Raw genomic sequence first — 21,842 nt, forward strand, 5'->3', positions numbered from 1 at the left:
CTACCACATGTTAGTTGTATAAGGGCTCTTCACACATTCCTCTACTCCAAAAACTTCTGGTTCAGGTCATGCTGTCCTCAAGGGAGCCTCATGCCCTCTTCACCCTGGGACCTGGTCTAAGGGGCCGGAGGGTGTCAGAGGGGTCTGGGGACAGCTTGTGCACTTGGAGGCAGAGGTGGGACCCCATCACCTCCTCGTCCGGCTCTTCCCCTGGGGGAAGAGCCTGCAGACCAGGAAGCAGGAGGTGTCCAGCATGAGGCTGGCCCCAGGAGGGAGCCTGTTCTGACTGCCGCGCTTCATCCGCCAGGGCGGCAGCCTAACCAGCCTCAGGCCCCCAGGGCTAACCGTGGCCACCAGCCTCGGGCGCCCAGGGCTAACCGCGGCGACCAGCGGGCTGTGCTGTCAGGATGTGGGCTTTGGTTTCTGTTTCTGTTTGGTTTTGACTAGTGCTGTTAATGCGGCCTGCTTAGGGCCCAGAGAAGGGGAAGTGCCCGTGGGGGGATCGAACTCCCCAGGCACAGGGTCATGGTGGTGCTGGAGATGGAGGGCGCGCTGGACATGCCCCTGATAGGTATGTTCCGGGGTGATCCCTGCCCATGGCCCGGCAGGCTGGGAGAAGGGAGGGGTGGGGACAGGTGGGGCAGGGTTGGGGGCTCCTGTTTGTGGAGGAGCTGGGGAGGGACAGAGGCCAGGAGAGCACAGCAGCCCGCAGCACTTCACCCACTCTGTCCTTCACTTCTCTCAGTGCAGAGGCCCAGGGGAGGGACCCGGGGGTGCATGCCCTCCCTGCCTGCAAGCACAGGTGCACACAGTGAATTTCAGGTCCCCAAGCCCTGCACTTTCACTTCTCTTGGCTCCCCTGCTGCCTCGCAAGTTGTCACCTTCGGGAGCAAAGGCCCGAGTCACCCCTGCTCAGAGAGCCTGGGGGGTTGGGGGAGGGAGGAGGGTGGCCATGGGCATCAGCGCAGGGTGGTGCCTCTGTGGCCCACCCTGCTTGGTCGTCCACTGGGGGATGGGGGCAATTCCCTCCCCCGGTCACACACTATTCTCAGCTTCTGAGCAGCCGGTCCGTCCCTCTGTAGGACTGGGCTGGATCTGATCTCTGTCCCTGGGCTTGTGCAGAAGGTACAGTTTATCCAAGGGATTTTCGGGGAAGCTTCCGCACCTTCATATTAAAGAAAAAAAAAATGTCGAAGTCTCTATCAGATGGTCAAGTCTTAGGGCTCTATTAAAAATATGTATGTGGCAAGGGGCATTATAAAGTCAGATTTATATCAGCTTATAGTCAATTACCGATGTTAATAGGAAGGGTCTCGACAATAATAATAAAATAATAAAATGAAATAAATATGAGGGCAGTGGGATTGCGGGTAGAGGGTTTTAGCACACATTCTGTTGGTGTGCTTGTTTTTGCACGTGCTTGGCTCCCCAAATGCTAAAACAAATGCTCTACATTGTCTGTCTTCCATGAGGTTCTTGACTGCCCTTGAGAACAGATGTACCCACTACAGGGGGAAGGTGAGAGTGTAATTTGAAGCTAAATTGAGAATGGAGCTGGATTCTAAAATTATATCCCTGCTCAGATTTACAAGTGTGCACACACTTCACTCATGGCACAAGAAGCACCGATTCCTAGCCCCCATGTGAACTGCCTGGGATCCATTCCAGGCTCTCATCTCCGGATTAACCAGACCTGGGCAAGCAGGATGGCCGAGAGGAGGTGGCAGGCTCCAGGAGAGGCCCCATGGCCTGGTTGTGATGAGTGTCAGGTGCTGAGCCTGGAGCCCGGAGCTGTGGTGTTTGCCTTGGGGCCGCCTCTCTGGCTGGCCTGGTGGCTCAGAGCTGGGGATAGTTTAAGCTAATGAACTCCTCCTCTTTAATTCCAGGGACAAATGGAAGCCACCCATCCACTAGCCGAGGATCAGCTGAGCCCTGGGGCTGATGCTTGCCCACACTGTTGAGAATGGCACCGAGGCCCAGCCAGGCACCGGGACAAAGGTTAACCCGGGACACTCCTGGACAGTGATCCTGATGTCTGTTCGGAGCCGTGCACTCAAAGGTGTGATAAGTGAGTATGTTACTGGCTCCCAGGGGATCCCTGGCCCTTCCTGCCTCAGCAGCATGTGCACAGGGCTGAAGGTTCCAGTTCTGAGCCTGCTTCCGGTCCAAGGGCCTGTCACAGGGCTATGGTCCTGGAATGGGAGGGGGTTTTCCAGCAGTTTCTTGCCGTGTCACATGCTAGAGCCATTGTATAGCCGCATGGCCTCTAAGAACTGGGTCAGACCCAGATGGGCTGACATGAGTGATGTGAGACACCCAGCACTTAGGAGGTGGCATCTTCCCCAGTTCTCTTTCTTATCTGTATGCTCATGGGTGCTTTGGGCCCTGGGCCTCACCTCTGCGCGGTGGGAACTGGATCTCACCTAGGCTTCCAGACTCTGCCCAGAAGCCATGAGTGGTTTGTGTGGCCTTGGGTAGAGCATCCAGGGCACTGGATGGTGAAGGCTTTGTGGTGCCTTAGCTGCCATAAGCGTGGCCACCAGGGGGTCAAGAGGAGCAAGTTCTCTGCTGCTTCTGCCATGTTTCAGCCATATCTCCTCCTCAGTCCAGAGGAGCGGCATGTAGGGCGAGGGGCCCCCTGGCTGGGGAGTCTCACCTGTCCTCACATAGCCTTTCTTTCCAGCCTCGGCCTCTGGCTTTTCCTTGATGATGCTTTTAAAAAATGACAGTTGGCTGCTCTCCCAAGCCGCAGAGGCTGTCCGGCCTAAAGGCTGTTCTGTCTGAAGAGGGCAGACAGTCCCACTGTGGGACCGGGGGCCGGCAGGCAGAGAGCTCCCCCGGAAACCAGGGCAGGGAGCGCTGGTGGGTTTGTACTCGGACACGTTTTAGGAGCTGTTGGACTGGTCCATGGGAGCCCAGAGCCCTTAGCTTCTATGTAGGAGTTTGCAGAGAGGGAAAGGGTAAACCGGGTATTTCTCAGCTTTAGATAGATCTTGACTCCACTGCTAGTTGAGAGTTTAAAACTCAAGGCTAGAATCTATTTTTCAGTCAACCGAGGCTTGCAAAATCAGTTTGCGATTGGAGGGTCTTTCAGGAAGTGTGTTACCGAGTTGATTTATAGCCGGGGTGGTGTGAGAGAGCCTGGACTGTGGGAGTGGGATGGGGGGTAGAGAGATGGTCGCGGAGGCCACTGTGGGAACGCGGTGACTCAGACGGAGACCTATTCCCCGCATTACACAGAATTCCCCAGAACAACCTACATCGTCAGCCTTAAAACAGTTGTACCCTTTTGTTCAGTGATACCACTTGTAGAATTGTTCATTAAGAAATCTTTCTTTAGGAAATAGTTCCAGCAAAGAAAAGGGCTGAATTCTCTTGTTACAGGCATAAGAAAGATGTTCTTGTGGTGTCATTGTCAGAGTAGAAATGGGAAACAGTTGTTCTCCCTTTGTTGAACACCTAGGTTAAGTAAATTATAGATTTCCACGTGGTGGACTATTACACAGCCATTATAATAAGGAGAACATAGGAAATATGACAACTTGGAAAAATTGATTATGATGTAATGAGTGGAAGTGTCAGGTTACAGGATAAGTACATTATGGTAACTTGTAAAATAAACACATGAGAAAAGATCGCAAAGGGGAAATGATAATGGCTGCTAGTTTGCTGGAATTATGAATGCCTTTTCTTTCTATGATGCATGGATTTGTTTCTTTTAAAACTAAATTAAATCTCAATGAGTACACCACATACCACTAAAAGTGATTTTCTCTAAGATGTGGGATGATGGGGGACTTTTGCTTTCTATATCATTCCTTTCTGCAGTGTTTAAATTTCAACTGTGAGCAAATGTCACTTTTGTAATCAGGAAAAAGAAAGACATTTTAAAATGCTAGATATAAAAAAATTTTAAAGGCTGTATTTCCCAAGAAAGAGGAGAAGAGAAAGGCTGAGCTCTTTAGCTCTTTATACCTGCTCTCATCAGTGTTTAAGGGCCTGCGCCTGTTTGGGCCCATTCATTCATTCATTCCTCAATCCATTCATTCACAGGTATCAGTGGGTCTTACTGCCAGGCACTGTTCTAGGCACTAGTTACCCAGCAGTGAACAAGGCAGAGCCCTGCCCTTGTGGAGCTTTCATTCTAATTGGGGGAGACAGACAATGAACAAGTAGTGAAATGTCGGAAAGTGAAAGCGCTAAGACCAAAATGGGATGATGTGGGTGACGGGGAGGCTATTTTGGATCAGAGATTCCTCTGAGGGGTGTTGGTTGAGCTGAGATCTGAATGACAACAGAGAGGCAGCCATGTAAAGTCTGGGAAGGGTCCTGCAGTCCCCACCCGCAGCTGCCCTTTGCTGCCTGAGCCCTGGTGAGCCTCGGTGCCAGGCTGACTCCGTTCCCCAAGCCCACTTGCCCCCGCCGCACCTGCCAGCTGGGATTTGCTCAGCATCTGAGGCTGTCCGAAATCCTCCCTGGCCGGCTGCCCTGCACGGATCGGCTGCTTCTGCTACTCTGGCTGCTGTCGCTGCTGCAGGCACAGGGCTTCTCTGGGCAGCCTGCACGCTGGCCGCTGCTCTTGGCTGGCATCTCCGTGGCAGGGCTGGGGCGTCTGAGATTCCCGGCAGCATTGGGGCAGGCTGGCCATCGGGGAGACTCTGGGTAACGTGTGGCCTGGTGAGAGGTCTTTGAATGGCACGTGCCTTAAGGTCCAAAGGGGTGGCTGCTGCCACGGTCCTGTGAGGGTCAGCCGTGACCCTGGAGGATCTTCGTGTGGATGCTGCCAGAACGTGGCTTCAGAACAGAACTTGGCCTCTCAGAATAGACGGAGAGCCTTCAGGAGCTCTGACACCAGTTCTGGGCTTCGCTGATGATCTACCGAGAAGCTCACATCCTTCTTGCTTCCTGTTGTCTCTCCATATACCATCTCAGCCTTCCACAAGCAGAAACTCAGAAAACGGTAGTGCCCTCCAAGGAGCCTGTAGTCAGCCTCAAGAACAGTGCAATGTGCTGACTGGGAGTGAAGGCTCTGGAGCTGAGGTCGAATCCCAGTTCTGCCTCATGGAGCTGTAAGAACTTAGGCTAATTTTCTAGCCTTTCTCTGCCTCGAATTCCCCATCTGTGAAATGGGCTTGAAGATTATCTGAGTTAGTACATGGAAAGTACTGAGAAGAGTGCCTGATTATTACTGTGACTTGGGAAGTAGCAGGAGGACCAGCCCAGGGAGCTTTCCTGGGGGGGCGCCCACAGCAAGAGAGGGTGGAACTCTATGGCATTTGGGCAAGCCAGTGACCCCTGGTATCTTCCCCCACTTGCTTCCCTTCTGGCCCTGAAGCAAGCCCATGTTTTCCTCCCCCTCAACCTGATGACCACAGGGGAGGCTCAGGACTGTTTCAGAACTTGCCTCTGGCACCCAGAGGTAAGGGCGACCGCCCACCCCTCATTAATTCCACTACCCCACCAGGAGACTGCACTCAGGGTTGCTCAAGCTGTGCCCCCGATGCCTTGTCCTCAGAGACCCCTGGAAGGCCTGTGCATCTCCCCAGAGCAGTGGTATTAATTCACTGTAATGGTTTTGTTGCCTGGGGATGGGGAGTGAAATCTGGGAAGTAAATGAGGTGAAAGAGGAAGGCTTGCCCAGCCCGTCTGCATGGAAGGGGAATCCTGATTTTCTAGCAAGACGCTCCTCTGGACGAAAATTCCCGGAGTTGTCGTGTTGTTCCAGGAAGTTAAGATGCTACACGATGGGGGGTTTTGGCAAAACCAAGAGCAGTCATCCCATGCGGCTTTGCCTCCAGCCTGTCTTGGACTTTGATGGCATTCTCTTCGCTCCTCTCAACTGCTCACCCTGCGCTCTGTCACCCTAAGGAATAGCTCAGCGGGTTCCAGGAGCAGCAGGTGAGATACTCCTAGGGAGCAGGGCTCTGAAAGCCAGCCCTCCCCCTCCCCCACCTGTCTCCTTGGAGGGGCAGTGCCGTGCCCTGATGACTGGCCTTGGGTTCTGGCCCTTTGCTGGGACTCCGTGTGCCTGGCTCTTTCATCACACATGAGGGCTCTTGTACTTGAGTGTTGTTCCCTAAAATCCCGCTTGAGAAGCCATCCACTGCTCTGCAGATTCTTTTCTCTGCTTTCAGTCTTGCCCACGCTCTCCTCTCTACTCCACCCTGAGTTTTCATTCCTGGGCTGTCCCATCTTTGTGTCATGGTCCTCAGGATGGTTATGTCTGTCACCGGGAGAAAGAAGCAACATCCCGTGAACTGCTGGTTCCTCTTGATGCAGGTAGACCCAGGGCTCCGATCCCAGGGCTGAACAAGGAGGTACTGGAAGGGTCTGGGGCAACGGGCTCAGGTTGGGGGAGGCCAGGCAGGGATGGAGGCTGTTGGGCCCAGCAGAGGGAGGGGAACCTGTCCTAGCTCAAAGTTCAGGCACAGCTCCGGTGAATATTAGAAGTGGGTTTGGGGAGTGGAGTTCTGAAAATCCACCCAGGCCAATGCCTGCCTTTAATTTTAGCATCTGTCCCATCACAGTGTGAGCTGCCATCCCACCTGACGACACTGTCTCACGTCCCCGCCCCTGTCCTCACCCCCGCCTCCTGGCCCCCGCCAGCTCTTCCTCATTCATCTTCCGTGGACCAGTCCAGGTCTCCTCAGACACCACCTGACCTCGCCTAGGTATGCTTCCCCTCCACTTACCCGTGTTCTTCCAGGCACAGAGATTCTAAACCCAGAATCCAGGCCTCGGGCTCGCCCTGTTCTCTCTCCCCACACCCTCTCTTCTGTTCGGCACTTGCCTTCTCTCCCTTTGACAGCCACTCCTTTAATCTTGCTTCTGCTCCATAGGGTTTGGGCGTCCAACTCTTCCAAGTCACCTGCTCCGGGGGTGTGGGCGTGGCTGGAGCCTCTGATCTGTAACCGACTGGGAAACCGTTCTTGGCCTCCCCCAAAAGATCAGACCAAGAGGCAAGGAGAGTAGGGTTTTAAAATCAGCATCAAGGAGGGGACTGACCAGAGTGATGACTCCACCAGTTACATGAGGCTGCTGAAGTGCACATCTGAAGAAGTCCCTTCTCCGGATCCTGGGGGACAGAGGGGCCAGGGCTACGAGTTCCTGCCAGGTGGACAGACCTGCGTTCAGAGGACCCTGAGTCGGGCAGGAGGCAGAGGGGTCTCCAGGCCACCACTGTCCACCCACCTCGGACTGCGGACCCCTCCTCGCTGCTCTGTGTTTCCCTGGAGCCCAAGCTCTGTTCTGGGCAGAGCTTAGCAACCTGTTGGGAGTTCAGCATAAAACTAGAGCTTGAGAAACTGTGCCAGGAATGCTGGCCCTTTCACTCACGCTTCTTTTAAAGCCAGGCCCTCACAGGGCTGGTTCTGAGACCCCTCCCCTTTCATCACACCTCCTCAGCCACCAGGGAGCTGGAAGCTCACTTCGATTCTCCTCAGCTGAGTTTTTGTTCCATGGGCTGTATGTGTGATTACTGTTTTCACCGGTAGCTTGGCTGCCGGGTTAGTGCTCTGGGTGGAGGTGAAGACCTGACTTGCTTGGCACAGAAGGCTGCCCGGCTGCTAGTGAGGACAGGGGCAGAAAGACCCTGCCACAGGTGGGAAGGAGAAGCTGACCAGGAATCCTGGCTCTGTGCCAGAAATGAAAGCCATCTTTTTTTGAGCATTTGCTGTATCCCTAGTAGTGGATATCTCTTAGCTCATTCATCCTCACTGTAACCCTCAGAGGTAGTTACTCTTATTCTCACTTATAAGGAATCTGAGACAGAGAGGTCAGGAAATGTGCCCTAGATCCCACAGGTGGGGGGTATTATTGTCCACAACACAAACCCAGGCAGTTAGGATCTGGAGCCCCTGCACTTAACCCTACACACCATTCACACCTGTGAGTCATGGTTTGTTGTTGGGCATGGCTCAGGAGGGAAGAATGGGTGTTAATTTTACACAGTTTCAGGTTTCCTTAAGTTCATTTGTCTGGCAAATTTACTGAGCATCTTCTATATACAAGGTGCTAAGATGATTAATATATAGTCATTCAACAAATAGTTTTAAGGGACCTCCCCGGTGGTCCAGTGGTTGAGACCCCGTGCTTCCACTGCAGGGGGTGTGGGTTCGATCCCTGGCTGGGGAACTAAGATCCCACATGCTGCGTGGCCAAAAAAAGAAAATAAAACAAACAAACAAACAAAAATAAATGTTTTTAAGATACCATTATTTTTATAAAAGTTATACATACTAGTTAGAAAAAAATTTTAGAGTCTACAGAAAAGTATAAAGATGGAAATAAAAATCACTTATGATGTCACCATCTAGAGATGATTGTGGCTAAATTTTTTGTATATTTACATGTGTGTATGCCTTTGCAAACTCAAAATCATACTCAGCATTCCACTCTGAATCCTGCTTTTTTTCTCTTAATGTTGTATTAAACATTCATCAGGTGGCTACTGGTGCTGGCCTCCAGAGGAATCATGGCAAAGCTGAACGCTAACTGTTATCACAGAAGTGAACGGGGTGCAGAGGTGGACAGGGCAGTGGACAGCTCCAGGGTTGCAGGTGTGTAGGAAAGTCTTCACAGAAGAGCTGGATCTTGAAGAAGGATTATGGCTTCGCAGGCCATGGTTGGGGGAAGGGCACCCCAAGTAGCAAAAACAGCAATGGAGAGATCGGGAGGACAGGCTCTGAAGCAGAAGTGGATCACGATGGGCTTTGCCAGTCATGCCTAGGGGTTGAGCCTTACTCTGTAGATGTTAGAGATCCACTAATGGGCTTTAAGTGGGGAGAAACATTGGATGGGCATTTTAGAAAGACTGCTGTTTCTATACACGCTTTCACAGTAGTGATGAGTAAATTGAAAGGAGCAATGCAAGGCTGGGAGACTGGTTAAGTAAGAGACTATTGGAGTCATCCAGGTGAGAGATGATGGGGCTTGAACTAGAGCAGGAATGAGAAACAGGAATGACAAGGAGGAGATGGATTTCAGATGTTTAAGAGGTAGAAAGGATAGGCGTTAATGGCTGACTTGGTGGCTTTGCCATGTGACTTGCTTGGGCCAACAAGATGTTAGTGGGTGTGACTTAACAACTTAACTAGTATTGAAAAGCACCAGTGCAGTGGGGTTGCTCGCTCTTGGGCCTCCGCCCTTGCCATGAGAAGACCTTGCCAGGGCTAGTCCACTAGGCCCAGAAGAAGGACAAGAGGCAAGTGGAGCAGAGCCATCCCAGCCAAGCATAGGACAGAGCCCCCAGATGACTCACAGCCTTGTGTCTGAGGCCAGCCAAGATCTGCCAACCCATAGGCACGTGAGTTGCAATAATAAATGAGTTTATTTAAGCCATTGAGTTTGGGGATGATTTGTTATGTAGCAATTGCTGAGTGATAGGAATGTCTTCATTCTTTTTTTTTAATGTATATATTTATTTATTGGCTGCGTTGGGTCTCAGTTGTGACACGCACAGCATCTTTCGTTGCAGTGCACGGGCTCTTCATTGTGCGTATGGGCTTAGTTGCCCGACCAGGGATTGACCAGTGTCCCCTGCACAGTAAGACTGACTCAACTACTGGACCACCAGGGAAGTCCCAAGAATGTCTTCACTCTTGAACTGAATGCTTACTGTGTGCGAGGCACTATTCTAGGCACCTGAGGGTGCAGTGCTGAATCAAAGTCCTTACTTTCAGGGAGTTCAGATTAAAGGGGGGAAGTGGCAGAAGAAGCAAGAATGACCTCTTTCTGCTAACTGGGTGCATGGTGGTACCATTAATCAAGATGGGGGTCAGGGCTTCCCTGGTGGCGCAGTGGTTGAGAATCTGCCTGCTAATGCAGGGGACACGGGTTCGAACCCTGGTCTGGGAGGATCCCACATGCTGCGGAGCAACTAGGCCCGTGAGCCACAACTACTGAGCCTGCGCGTCTGGAGCCTGTGCTCCACAACAAGAGAGGCCGCGATAGTGAGAGGCCCACGCACCACGATGAAGAGTGGCCCCCAGTTGCCACAACTAGAGAAAGCCCTCGCACAGAAACGAAGACCCAACACAGCAAAAATAAATAAATAAATTAATAAACTCCTACCTCCAACATCTTCTTTAAAAAAAAAAACAAAACACAGCCCAGGCTTTACCTACTTTGTGAAGGCAACATTAAAAAAAAAAAAAAAAAAAAAAAGATGGGGGTCATACGATCCCTGAGGTAGACCTGGGTGACCTGGTCTGAGGCGGCACCTCCAGTGGGAGGCCCTCCGTACTCGCTTCGCAGCAAGGGAAGGTGACCACCCCTTCTGCTGGACAGAGGACAAGCGGTCCCCTCCCGGCCACAGGTGTGGGACAAGACACGCTGACAGTCGGGCACCAGTAGGGACGGGAAAGCTGCTGGGGCTGGAACTGCCTTCCCCCTTCACCCTCCCGGGCCCTGAGGGGCTGCTGTTCGGTGCCATGGCCGGAGCAGCGAGGGGAACTCGAGCCTGAGGCCAGAGGCCTGGACTCCTATCACCGGCCGGTCCTCCCACACTCTCTGTGTCGAGTTGTGTGCTGGGTGCTCCTTTAATTGCATAATTTAAAAAGAGAAAAGAAGCTAAGAGTGGACCAAAACATTGCACAAAGTGTTCTAATTTCCAAAAGAAAAAGAAAAAAAATGATGGGGCTCATAGGAGATATTGGGAGGGAAGATAATGAGTTTGATTTGGGAAAGGAATATGAGGTGCCTATGTGACACTTAGGTGGAGGTGTTCGGGAAGGAGTGGGCTAAATAGGTGTAGAACACAGGAAAGCTGTTTGGCTGGGGACTGAAAGTCATCAACAGTGAAACAAAATCATCTGTACCAAAGAGAGACAGAGCACATGCTGTGGATATTCAGGGGAGGAAGAAAGGATTTGTGGTTGGGAGGATGAAAAAGATTTTGTTCTGAAGGTAACCTGTAAGCTGGGTTTGTACTTGTGGAGGCAAGAGGAGAAAGGCACATAAAACACATTAGATGGGATGGTGGTAAGACGCAGAGAGCTGGACTGTGAGAATTAGGCTGAAAAAGTAGATTGGAGTGAGATCAGGGAGAGTCTTGAATGCCGGGCCAACGACACTGCAGCGTTTCATTAGCAAATGGGGAACCATTGAATGTTTTTGAGCAGGGGAGTGACATTAGGCACGCATGTCTAGGAGATGGCTGAAGTATGATGAGTTTTGAAGTCGAAATCAAAAGATACGGATTCTAGTCTCACGTCTTCCATTCAGTGCCCCTGGGATATGGGGCAAATGACTTCTCTCTGAGCTTCAACTACCTCTCTTTAAAAATGGAAGTCAAACTACCTGCCCTTCACACGAGTCTTAATTTAGTAAGAACCAATGACAAAATGTGAATGAAAGTGATTGGAAGACCACCAAGCAATGTGCATGGGTAGGCATTATTGTGACTAGGTCTCCTTTAGCTGAAACGTAAGGCTGGGATTCCCAGACAGGTGGGCAGACTGCAAATGTCATCTTGTTAACCTCTGTCCCTTCTGCCACCTCGGAGAGAGGACTGCCAAAGGTGTCAGCCTGGAGTCCACTGGCAGCTGGGGTTCATGTTCTCCTGCTCTGCCTGCCCGTTCTTGATATAACCCTGAACTCTCCCACCCCACCCTCCACATAAATGACGTGTCATTTAGAGAACACCTGCTCAGGGGAGGACTGAACCAAGGCCACAGAACAGAGGACCGGGAGACAGCTGCTGCCATCAAGGAGTACACAGGCTGGTTGGATAGTAACTAGGGGTGGCATTGAGTAAAGGGTCAAATGAGTGGTCCACACAGTCGCTGGTGGAGGGCCAGGCCAGTCTTCGGAGAAGCATGATGGGGCCTTGAAGGCCAGTGGGGTTTGAAAGAGAGGATCGGAAAGGAATGAGAAGTAAAGGGGAGGACTCTCTCCTCTGTCAGCCCACTGGTTTCCTCTCAATATCGAAACTAAACACCAAAACCCCACTTAATGGAGCAGTTAAAAACAAATGCGACCACAATAAGCAACCACTTCACACCCATTAGAATGGCCATCATCACGAAACCAGAAAATAAGTGCTGGCAAGGATATGGAGAAATTGGAACCCTTGTGCATTGCTGGTGCGAATGTAATATGGTACAGCTGCTGTAGAAAACAGGAAGGCCACTCCTCAGAGAATAAAAACAATTACCATATGATCCAGCAATTCCACTTCTGGGTAAATACCCAAAAGAACTGAAAGCAGGGACTCGAACAGATATTTGTACACCCGTGTTCAGAGCAGCATTATTCACAATAGCCAAAAGGTGGAAGCACCCATTAATGGATGAGTTGATACACAAAATATACCTAGGTAGATCACAATAGAATATTATTTAGCCTTAAAAAGGGAAGAAAATTCTGACACATGCTACAACATGGATGAACCATGCAGACGTTAGGCTCAGTGACATAAGCCGGTCACAACAGGACAAATACTGCATGACTCCACTTAAACGAGATACCTAGAGTTGTCAAATTCATAGAGACGAAGTAGAATAGTGGTTGCCACGGGCTGGAGAGGGGATGGGGAGATAGACAGTGTTTAATGAGTTCGGAGTTTCCGTTTGGGATGATGAAAACATTTTGGAGATGGATGGTGGTGATGGCTGCACAATGAGAATGTACTTAATATCACTTCAGTGTATACTTTAAAACAGTTAAAATGGTAACTTTTATGTTATGTATATGTTCACATACACACACATAAAAGACACATGTGACGGGCTGCTTAGAAAGAGCTCACCTGAAGTAGGAGTGATGTGGAACTCACCTGAGTTTGAGAAGAAGTGGGGGAAGAGATGGGGACCCCAGTGGATGGGCCTAGTGAAAAATTAGCAAGTAGGCTGGAAATGGGGGTACTCTTCCACTGACTACCAGTCAGCCCAAGGAGTTATTATAGGGAGTGTAGTAGACACCTCTCTCCAAGTAGCACTTGAGTAGCGTTTCTCAGAGGAAGCCAGTGGGGCTGTTTGTTTTCCTCCTTTTATTTCTCATGCCTACCTGGCTCAGGTAAGGAATATGAAATAAAGTAATGAACATGGAATAGGATTAGGAGTATGATGAGTAACTAAAAGAGAAAGGTAGAGGCAGGTTTGAAATCCCCTCCGGCCTGGTCACTCCAGAGACTTGGGGCGGGCAAGTCTGTGGGCCTCCTCCCTCACTTGTGTCTCCTTTGCGTCCCTAACAGCCAGCCCCAGTCAGCGCCATGGCTTCCGCCGAGCCCCTGACGGCGCTGTCCCGCTGGTACCTGTACGCCATCCATGGCTACTTCTGCGAGGTGATGTTCACGGCGGCCTGGGAATTCGTGGTGAACTTTAACTGGAAGTTCCCGGGGGTCACGAGCGTGTGGGCGCTCTTCATCTACGGCACGTCCATCCTCATCGTGGAGCGCATGTACCTGCGCCTGCGCGGCCGCTGCCCGCTACTGGTGCGCTGCCTCATCTACACGCTCTGGACCTACCTGTGGGAGTTCACCACCGGCTTCATCCTGCGCCAGTTCAACGCCTGCCCCTGGGACTACTCCCAGTTCGACTTTGACTTCATGGGCCTCATCACCCTGGAGTACGCCGTGCCCTGGTTCTGCGGGGCCCTCATCATGGAGCAGTTCATCATCCGCAACACCCTCCGCCTCCGCTTTGACAAGAACGCCGAGCCCGGGGAGCCCAGCGGCCCCCTGGCCCTGGCCAACGGCCACGTCAAGACTGACTGAGCTGGGGGAGGGGGGTGGGCTGGGAGGCTCTCATGGATCCTGCGGACAAGGGTACCAAGCTGGTAGGGTTGCCCCCTCTGTACAGCACAAGCCCTGCCCCGTAGGGCACACGGAGCCCCCGTGCCCCACCCCCCGCCACCGTGGGCGGGCATTGGGGGCGTGGTCAGGCGTTGGGGGCGGGGTGTGGAGGCGGCAGGGGCACTTCGGGTAGGGTCTGTGGATCTCAGCCCAGCTCAGGGGCGGGAGGCCTGTGGCTACACAGGGACGGGACTACGTGGGTGACTTTGAAAGCAGCAGGCCCTGTCCTGACTAAGGGACACAGAGTGGAGCAGAAGGTGGGAGGCAAAGCCTGAGGAGGCTTTGGGCTGCTGCGGGGGCCACCTGCCTCCCTCTCACCTGGTTTAGTTGGGCTTCAGCTGGTTCCATTAGGCAATATTCAGGTGCTTGCTTGCAACCAATACCTCCCCCAGGGGCCTGCTGAGCTGCAGCCTAAGAAGAGACTGGGCAGCCAGGAGGCTGCTGGGCAGGAGTGCTGGTCTGCAAGGGCTGGGAGGTCTTCCCTTGGCTCCTTTCCCCTCCCCCAGGGTCCCACGCTGATCCCTTGGCCTTCGGGGGCTCCCCCCCTGGTGCTGGATTCCCACCAACCTTGGGCTTTTGGAGGTTTCAATCCCTGTGTGTTCAGCAGCATTTCCCCCTTTTCTCTTATTTTCAAAGCCTTTACCACTAGCAGCCCCTTTATCCATGTAAGCACCCCACCTGCCCCACCCACAACTCCCTAGGCAACACAGCAGCTGCCAGAGATAGAGCCCTGAGCAGACCCCTCCCACTCTCTTGCAGCCTTCCCTCCACTATCGTCGATGGCCAGATTCCTGAGAAGTGCCCCTTTATGCCTCCCCACCTGCCCCGGTCTGGGGGATTGTGGCAGGGCCCCTGGTGCTCACCTCCTTGCAGTGGCTAAAAACGAATGATAGCCCCAACGCACAGTCAGGCCATCTTGGGCCCCATGGATCCACAATGGGGACCTAGAGACAAATCAGTGTGAAGGGGGGAAGTTGGGCAGTAAAGGTACCTGACTGGTTTATTTTCAAACCAGCCGGGGCAGTCTAGCTTTCTAGGTGGTGGAGGAGCAGGTATGCAGCGGTGGAGAGTCATGGAGACTGAGGGAGGGAGAAAGAGAGAGCCTTTCAGCTTTGGGAGGGTCTTCGAAGCATCCTTAGTGGGAATGGGTCAGTACTGGTTCTGCCATAGCCCCAGCCCTGCAGCAAACCTCCTCAGGGCTACCCCGTCCTCAGCCCTCCCAGAAAGGCTGACCCACTGAGCTTGCTCCTTAAACAGTATTTACCCTGCCGTGCTCATGGGCATTGTCATTTCGGTTGCCCCGCCTTCCTCAGTGACAGGTCCATTGCTGGCAGTAGACAGGTGAAATCCTAACTCCAGCCCACTTCCAGCTCTGCCCCCTCCCTGAGTGGAGGGGTCCATCAGAACACAGCCTTTCCCATGGTACATGGTCTCTTCTTGACCACACTATGACTCTTAGGTAGAAATCAGCCTTTCCCTTTTTATAGAACATTAAAAGTGATAATACCACCTGTGGAGAGAATCTCCTCTTCTTGCTGTACTGCTCCACCTAGACTGTGCAGACAGCACCAGCTAGGGCACAGGCCAGGGTGGGGATGCGGGGTGTGGGCAGGGGCGGTGTCCTGGATTGGGAGAAAGGCTGGGAGACTCTGCCTTTGGCAGGGTTGTGTTCTGCAGTGACCCTGTCCAGGACAGTTTGAAGGGCGATCCCCAGCCTCTATGTCCTGGGCAGGCTCCTCCAGTCTAGGCACAACCTACATTCTGCAGGGGTTAACCCTACCTTTGATTTTACTGTGGCCCCAATTCCAGGGCTTTGGGGCTTCTAGGGGTTCAGCCTTCCAGTGGGGGTCAATTGCTTTCCATCTACAGGTGGAGGGGATTCCAGAGGAAGAATAGTGTCTGGTTCCCGGTTCATGTCAGTAATTGTTTCCTCGGTCTTTTCCCCTTGATCCACATTATCTCGGTCTCCTGGACCCCACTACCCCTCTAAGCCCCTTAGACCACACTACTCACCTTTGCTCTCCCCTCCACGACAGAATCTGGTGGTCAGCTTGTTGATGTCTCCCAGCCCAAGGCCTCCATGATTCTCTGCCAGAGCAAGCCCTTGGGTGGCCCACTGGGTCTGACCGCTCCAGAGGTTGCCCTGTCTGTTCCCTGGCACTATCTCTCTGGGCCCTATAAAAACTCCCAAGTGTGAGAGGTCCCCGAGTAAACCTGCCTGCCTGGCAACGTGCAGAGCGCTGTACTTCTGCTTCATCCAGGTGCCCTGAGGCTCCTATTCTCCCTCGTAGGGGACAGAGCCCCTAGCAAAGGGAGGTGAGGACCTGGAGCTTGACCACAGGATCTGTGTGTCTTCAGGGCCCCAATCCCATACTGCCCAAGGACTCAAAGTTTGGAGTAAACCCAGCCCTGCAAAGCAGAGAATCTGCTCACTTTTTATGAACCTCTGGTGTCCTGGGCCTCTCTCCACAGGACATGGCAGCGTCTCTGAGTCACAGATCGCCATGTGCTGTCCTGCATGGTTGAATCGCTTCTGACATCTGCTAGGCATCCTGTCCCTTGTGCCGTGTCCCCCCCGATGCCAGTGAGTCACAATGGTCTATGCTTATTCACAGCAATAATACCTAGGGAGTGCCCATGAAGTCCTTTTGTCCTGGTCCCTCGCTTTCTGCATGGGTCTCCTGGGGAGGCAGCCACTGAGTGGGTCAGTTAGGAGAACCTGTATTTATAGAGCTCTAGGCTATGCAGACACCACCACAGGGGATGCAGAAAATTGGGAGGCTCAGGCCTGGAGGGCTTATGGCTAAGGCAGGGAAAGCACCTTCCACCCTGAGGCCACCCCAGGCCTGGAGGAGCGGCAGGTCCCTGCTCTACAAAAGGGGCTTTGAGGCGGGTGGGACTGTCTCCCAGCTATGGCACCTCTTCAGAAGGATACATGCCTGGTTTGTGCACCCATTGCCTGCTCTGTCTCCATTGGTCTCTTTGTCTCTTTCTTTTCACATTCATGCACACAAAATATACCGGTGTTTGTGTTCCAGGACTGGCTCTGACCCATCTCTGTTTCTTCTGTTTTGGAGCCCCTTTCCTAGGAGCTGCTGGAAGCCAGGCCCTTCACACTCTGGCATCACACTGTCTGGAGCATGCTGGATGGGGCCATGCTGTGGGGAGGGCAGGTGGCATTCTCAACCAGTCCTTTCCACGATCTCTGTGCTGACCATCTCCGGTAACCTGAATTCTCCAGCCGACCCCCGACTCCCCATCATAGTCTGGTCCAGTCCTAACTTTGGGACCAGGCTGCAGCGCAGATGGGGAGGCCCAGGCAGTATCCAGGTTGACTGTGGGTTACTGCATCTTCCCATGAGATGGGCTTCTCTTGAAAATGCCAGCCATGACCTGCAATGTCTCATGGGGCGGGAGGGCCCATGGAAGGAGTCTGAGGGTACCCCAAAGAGCTGGAAGGCTAGAACCCCTTACTTCTCATTACCTTGAAAGTCATGCTTTTTAGAGTTCTGCTCTCCCCCTGGCAGTGCTGCTTTCCCCGAGAAGCACATTTGGAGGGAGTCATCCCTTCCTGCTCTGTGTACCTCTGTTCTGTCTAGCATCCCTTGTCCGCCTCTCCCCCCACCATGGTCCTGCCTACTTTCCTACTTCCAGGAAGAGGATGGAGGGTTCAGAATTTGCTCAGCCAGTTTAACCAAAACCAAAATGGCCTGGCCCCCCTGGCATAGCCAGACTGTAGAATACCTGCTGGTTTTCCGGATGGAATAGGCATTGTGCTTTCTGAATCATCGAGAAAGCCCTCTGCCTCCCCCACTCACTCGATGGTGCTCATTTCAACTGAAAGCCCTTCCCCTTATGCAAATGAGCAAAGCCCCAACAGTCATTTACATGTTAGTCTAAACAAATCTATAAGGCTAGTCCATTAGAGCAGGTGTTTATAAAAAGAAAGAGGCAAGCATAATGGAACAGGGTCTACCTGATGGAGCTTCAGACAAGAGGCAAGAGGTAGGACCCAGAACAAGGAGGCCGAGGGGACTTGAGACCCTTCTTCATTGGCCAGCTCCTTCTGTACTCTACTAAATAGGTACCTTTCTTTCTTGATACTTTCCTTCCTCACCTCCTCTGCCCCACCCTCACCCGATGCAAAGAGACCTTCTGACTCATCACACCACAGGTTAGAAGAACAACTGTGGTCCCTGCTGCTGCTGGTCCTGCGACTGCGGCCAGGCACTGCACTGATTGCTTGCCCTCATTTGCAACTTTTCTCCCATCCGTGGTGAGCACCGTTATTTCCCTATTTTACAGAGGAGGTCTGGTGGCAACCAGTCTACAATCCCGATTTACCATGTCACTCTTTTGTTAAAACGTAAGCCGAAGACCCTTTGGGGAGAACTTGTGATGAGTCACGTGTCCTTTTGTACTTTGATGAGACTCTGGCTGCTGTTAGAGTCCAGTCCCTCCAAATGCTATTCACAACGTGAAATTAATGTTCAGGAGGGGGAGGTTTTTGGGAGGAGAGACAGGGTTATAAAAAAGGAAGTATGGGAGGCCATCTTGGCCAAGACTTAAACCAATTGGCACAAGGATCCCTCCTCACGGAGGGAGGGTTGTGAAATTTTGGCCTCTGGCAACCCTGGGTTTGGAGGTGACATCTTCTCTACCTCCCACATGCAGCTTTATTTATTCCCCGGGCCTTTCACCTTTGATCCTATTTCCTTCTCTTGAGATTAAGCTGGGCCCCTAGCTGTCGGTGCTCTCAGAGGGTTTGAAACTACCAGGTGAAATCGTTCTCCTTTTGAAAATTCAGATGGGCCTGAGCATTGATCTGGTTAGTTCTTCAACTAATTATTGGACACCTACAGGGACCAGGCTGGTTACTGGGGTGCTCACAGCTAGTCAGGAGAAAGGCGTGGACTGTTCTTTCATGGAGATAGTTATATCAGTACAGTACAATGTTGATCAGGCCTCCAAAAGAGAAGCCTCAGTCTAACAGAGGAACCTGACTCATCCACAGGGATACATATGTAAGGCTTCCCCAGGGAAGAGACACGTAGTGCAAACCTGAAGGTCAAGTACTGATGCTTTCAGGGGTGGGCTGGCTTCTCACTGTCTGGAAATGGAAGTCTCACAGTATGTCAGCCCTAGTAAGCCCACCCTAAAAGCCAAGCTGAATGTTCCAGAGCACCACAGTCCCCTTTGGGAAACTGGAGTTAGGAATCCTATTTGAACAACAATCCTCCCTGCCATATCTGTGCCCACCACCATAGAACAACTCACCGCCCTCCCTGCTCTTCCCAAAGCATTAGTCCCCACACAGCCCTGCCAGCATTCTAGCTTCACTCTCAGAGTCCTTGGACCTTGGCCAAAGACCCAGCTCCATTGATTTGTCCAATGCTTCATTCTGGTGATATGCTTTCTAGGTGTGGGCAAAGGTGTCCTTTCAACGCCAAGTGGTACAAAGAAGAAGGATCCACTGATAGTCTAGCCTGGCTTCTTGCCTCTGTTACAGTCACACCTTCTAAACAGAAAGGAAGTGTTCTGGTTCATAAGGGTCCACTGATGGTGAAGGGTCCTGAGGCTGAATCTTCCTAGTTACAGCATGGGGATGTATTCGTTTCCTGTGGCTGCTGTAACAAATTACCACAAGCTAGCTGGCTTAAGACAACAGAAATTTATTCTCTCACGGTGCTGGAAGTCATAAGTCTGAAATCAAGGTGACAGCACGGCTTTCTTCTGGCAGTTCTAGGGGACAATCATTCTTCGCTTCTTCCAGATCCTGGTGGCTGTTGGCATGTCTTGGCTTCCTAGGCCTGTGGTGGCATCACTCCAGTTTTTGCCTCGATGGTCACATGGCCACTTCCCCTTCTGTCTGCGTCTTCTCCTCTTTTGCCTCTTCTAAGGACATTTATCATTGGATTTAGGGCCCATCTAGATAATCCAGGCTGATCTCATCTCAAGATCCTTGACTTAATTACATCTACAAAGACCCTTTTTCCAAATAAGGTCACATTCACATGTTCCAGGGATTAGGATATGGCTGTCTCTTTTGGGGAGCCACTCAGGTGTTAAGGGGGGAGATTTCTTCTGAAGCCCTGCATCCTATACCCGTTTAGGGATTCCATTAAGAGCGAGAGCTAGAAGTACAGTGTGGTGTAACCTGGGAGAGAACTCAAGGATTTAGGTCGGGGTTGTAGCTCTCCGTCCCAAGACACATCCTGTAGCTGCAATGGTTTCTGTTTAGATGCAGATCTGATTACTTCACTCCCTACTCCAGACTCTTTAATGATTTCCCACTAACTTTAAGATCAAGTTCACCACCTCGGCGAGGCTTTACACAGCCCTTTGTGGTTTGGCCTCATTTCTCACCTCCCCCTCAGTCCTGCACAATCCAGGGAGACTGACTTGTGGTTTTCCTGGCAGCTCCCTGCTCACTGCCTCCGGGCCTTTCCTCTTCCTGAAACACTCTTACTCCTTCTCTTAGCCCAACTAGAAACGGATGAGCTCAATTATAGCCAGCATCGTTGGTCTCTGTTTACTTCGAGCTCTCTCTGGACCCAGCTCTCGATTTAGTTCAGGCAAACTCAGGATGGAAGCTGTCTCCCTGGAAACTCTCAGCGTGACAGCTTCCAGCAGCAGTAGCTAAGTTCTTCCAGTGCTGTCCATGCAGCAGACCTTCGTTCGTTCGTTCAGCCTACTAAGCACCAGGTCCTGTGCTGGGCCTGTGCACAGCAGTGAAAAAGGCAGACAATCTTTGCCCTCCCTGCCTGATGGCTTCACCTGAATTATGGGGTGCATAGAACACTGATGGGCTGATTTAGGGAAAGGGAATTAACTAGACTTAGGGGTCAGGAAATATGTCTGTGTCGGATAGCCAGGAGAGGGGGTGAAGTGCCGGACTCCAGGTAGAAAAGACAACACACGCAGAGACTGAGAACTCAGAGAAAGAGCAGGGGCCCCTGTGGTTCTGCAGTAGCTCCCAGGGTGAAGGATGGAGTCCACAGGAAGGCAGGCTAGATCAGGAAATGTCTTGTAAACCAAGTCAGGGAGAGACAGATATAAACAAACAAGAAAACAACAGGCTGTAATACATTAACAGAGTGGTGTGCAAATGAATAGGGAGCACCTTTAGATTGGGTGGCCCTAAAAGGCCTTTGGGAAGAGATGATATTTAGGTTGAATCCGGATAATGAGGAGGACCAGCCACGCGAAGATGGGGAGAGTATTTCAAGCAGAAGAAACAGCTGGTGCAAAGGCCAAAAAGTGAGAATGAGTTTGGATAGCTTGAGGAACAGATGAAAGGCTGGTGCAGCTGGAGCTTGTTGAGAAAGGGGGTGAGGAGGACAGTGTGGAGGTGAGAGAGGCAGGCGAGCGTCACAGTGTGTGGGGCTCTGGAGGCCTGGGTCGGGGGGAAGAGAAACGGAGGCGAGAGCTCTCAAGGAAGGAGACTCGTGGGGCCTGGCCCCACCCCGGCCAGGGATCCCTTTCTGGGGGTGGGGCCCGGTAGGGGAGACTGAAGGTAGAGCCTGGGGTCCCGCATGCCCTAGCATCTGTCCTGCCCTCCTAGACGCGGGGTCATGGATTGGGGTCAGCATAACTGAGACGTGGGTGTGTTTTGTTTCTGCAAACCCTTCTCTCTACCTGTTATATAAGCACTCCTGCCCTGGGGTAGATTATTCCAGGCTGGGTCCTGCAGGGCTTAACAAACTAAACTTCTCTCTCTCTCTCTCTCTCTCTCTCACATACACACACACACACACACACACCCCACATACACAACACACACATTCACATTCTGAGCAGCCTCTGAGGACCCATCCTTTGACTCACTCACCCTGACTCAAGCCTTCTCTCAGGATGCACAGGCCAGGGGTGTCTAATCCACCACACATCCAACCCATCTCGCCTCATCTCACCCCACCTCTTACGCTTCAACCTTTGTGAGATGGGCCTGCAGAGCTGTCCTGAAGCTACCTGTGAGCCAACCCCCATCCCACCCACAGACCTTTGGGGTCTCAGGGCCCTGGCAGATTGGGGCAGCCCAGAGCAGGGC

General features: G+C 52.1%; 1 protein-coding gene across 1 annotated transcript in view; it reads left to right on the plus strand.

Moving 5' to 3' along the window:
* The window catches only part of TMEM229B (transmembrane protein 229B), a 35,916-nt gene extending 22,034 nt beyond the window's left edge, over positions 1-13,882 (plus strand). The window contains exons 2-3 of the mRNA XM_065872820.1: positions 1,887-2,068; positions 13,197-13,882. Of these exons, the coding sequence (XP_065728892.1) occupies positions 1,942-2,068; positions 13,197-13,714 (645 nt within the window). The 5' untranslated portion in view covers positions 1,887-1,941 and the 3' untranslated portion in view covers positions 13,715-13,882. The remainder of the gene's footprint in view (positions 1-1,886; positions 2,069-13,196) is intronic.
* The last annotated feature ends 7,960 nt before the right edge of the window (positions 13,883-21,842 follow it).

Source organism: Phocoena phocoena, chromosome 2 (genome assembly GCF_963924675.1).
Source record: "Phocoena phocoena chromosome 2, mPhoPho1.1, whole genome shotgun sequence".
Classification (NCBI taxonomy): Eukaryota; Metazoa; Chordata; class Mammalia; order Artiodactyla; family Phocoenidae; genus Phocoena; species Phocoena phocoena.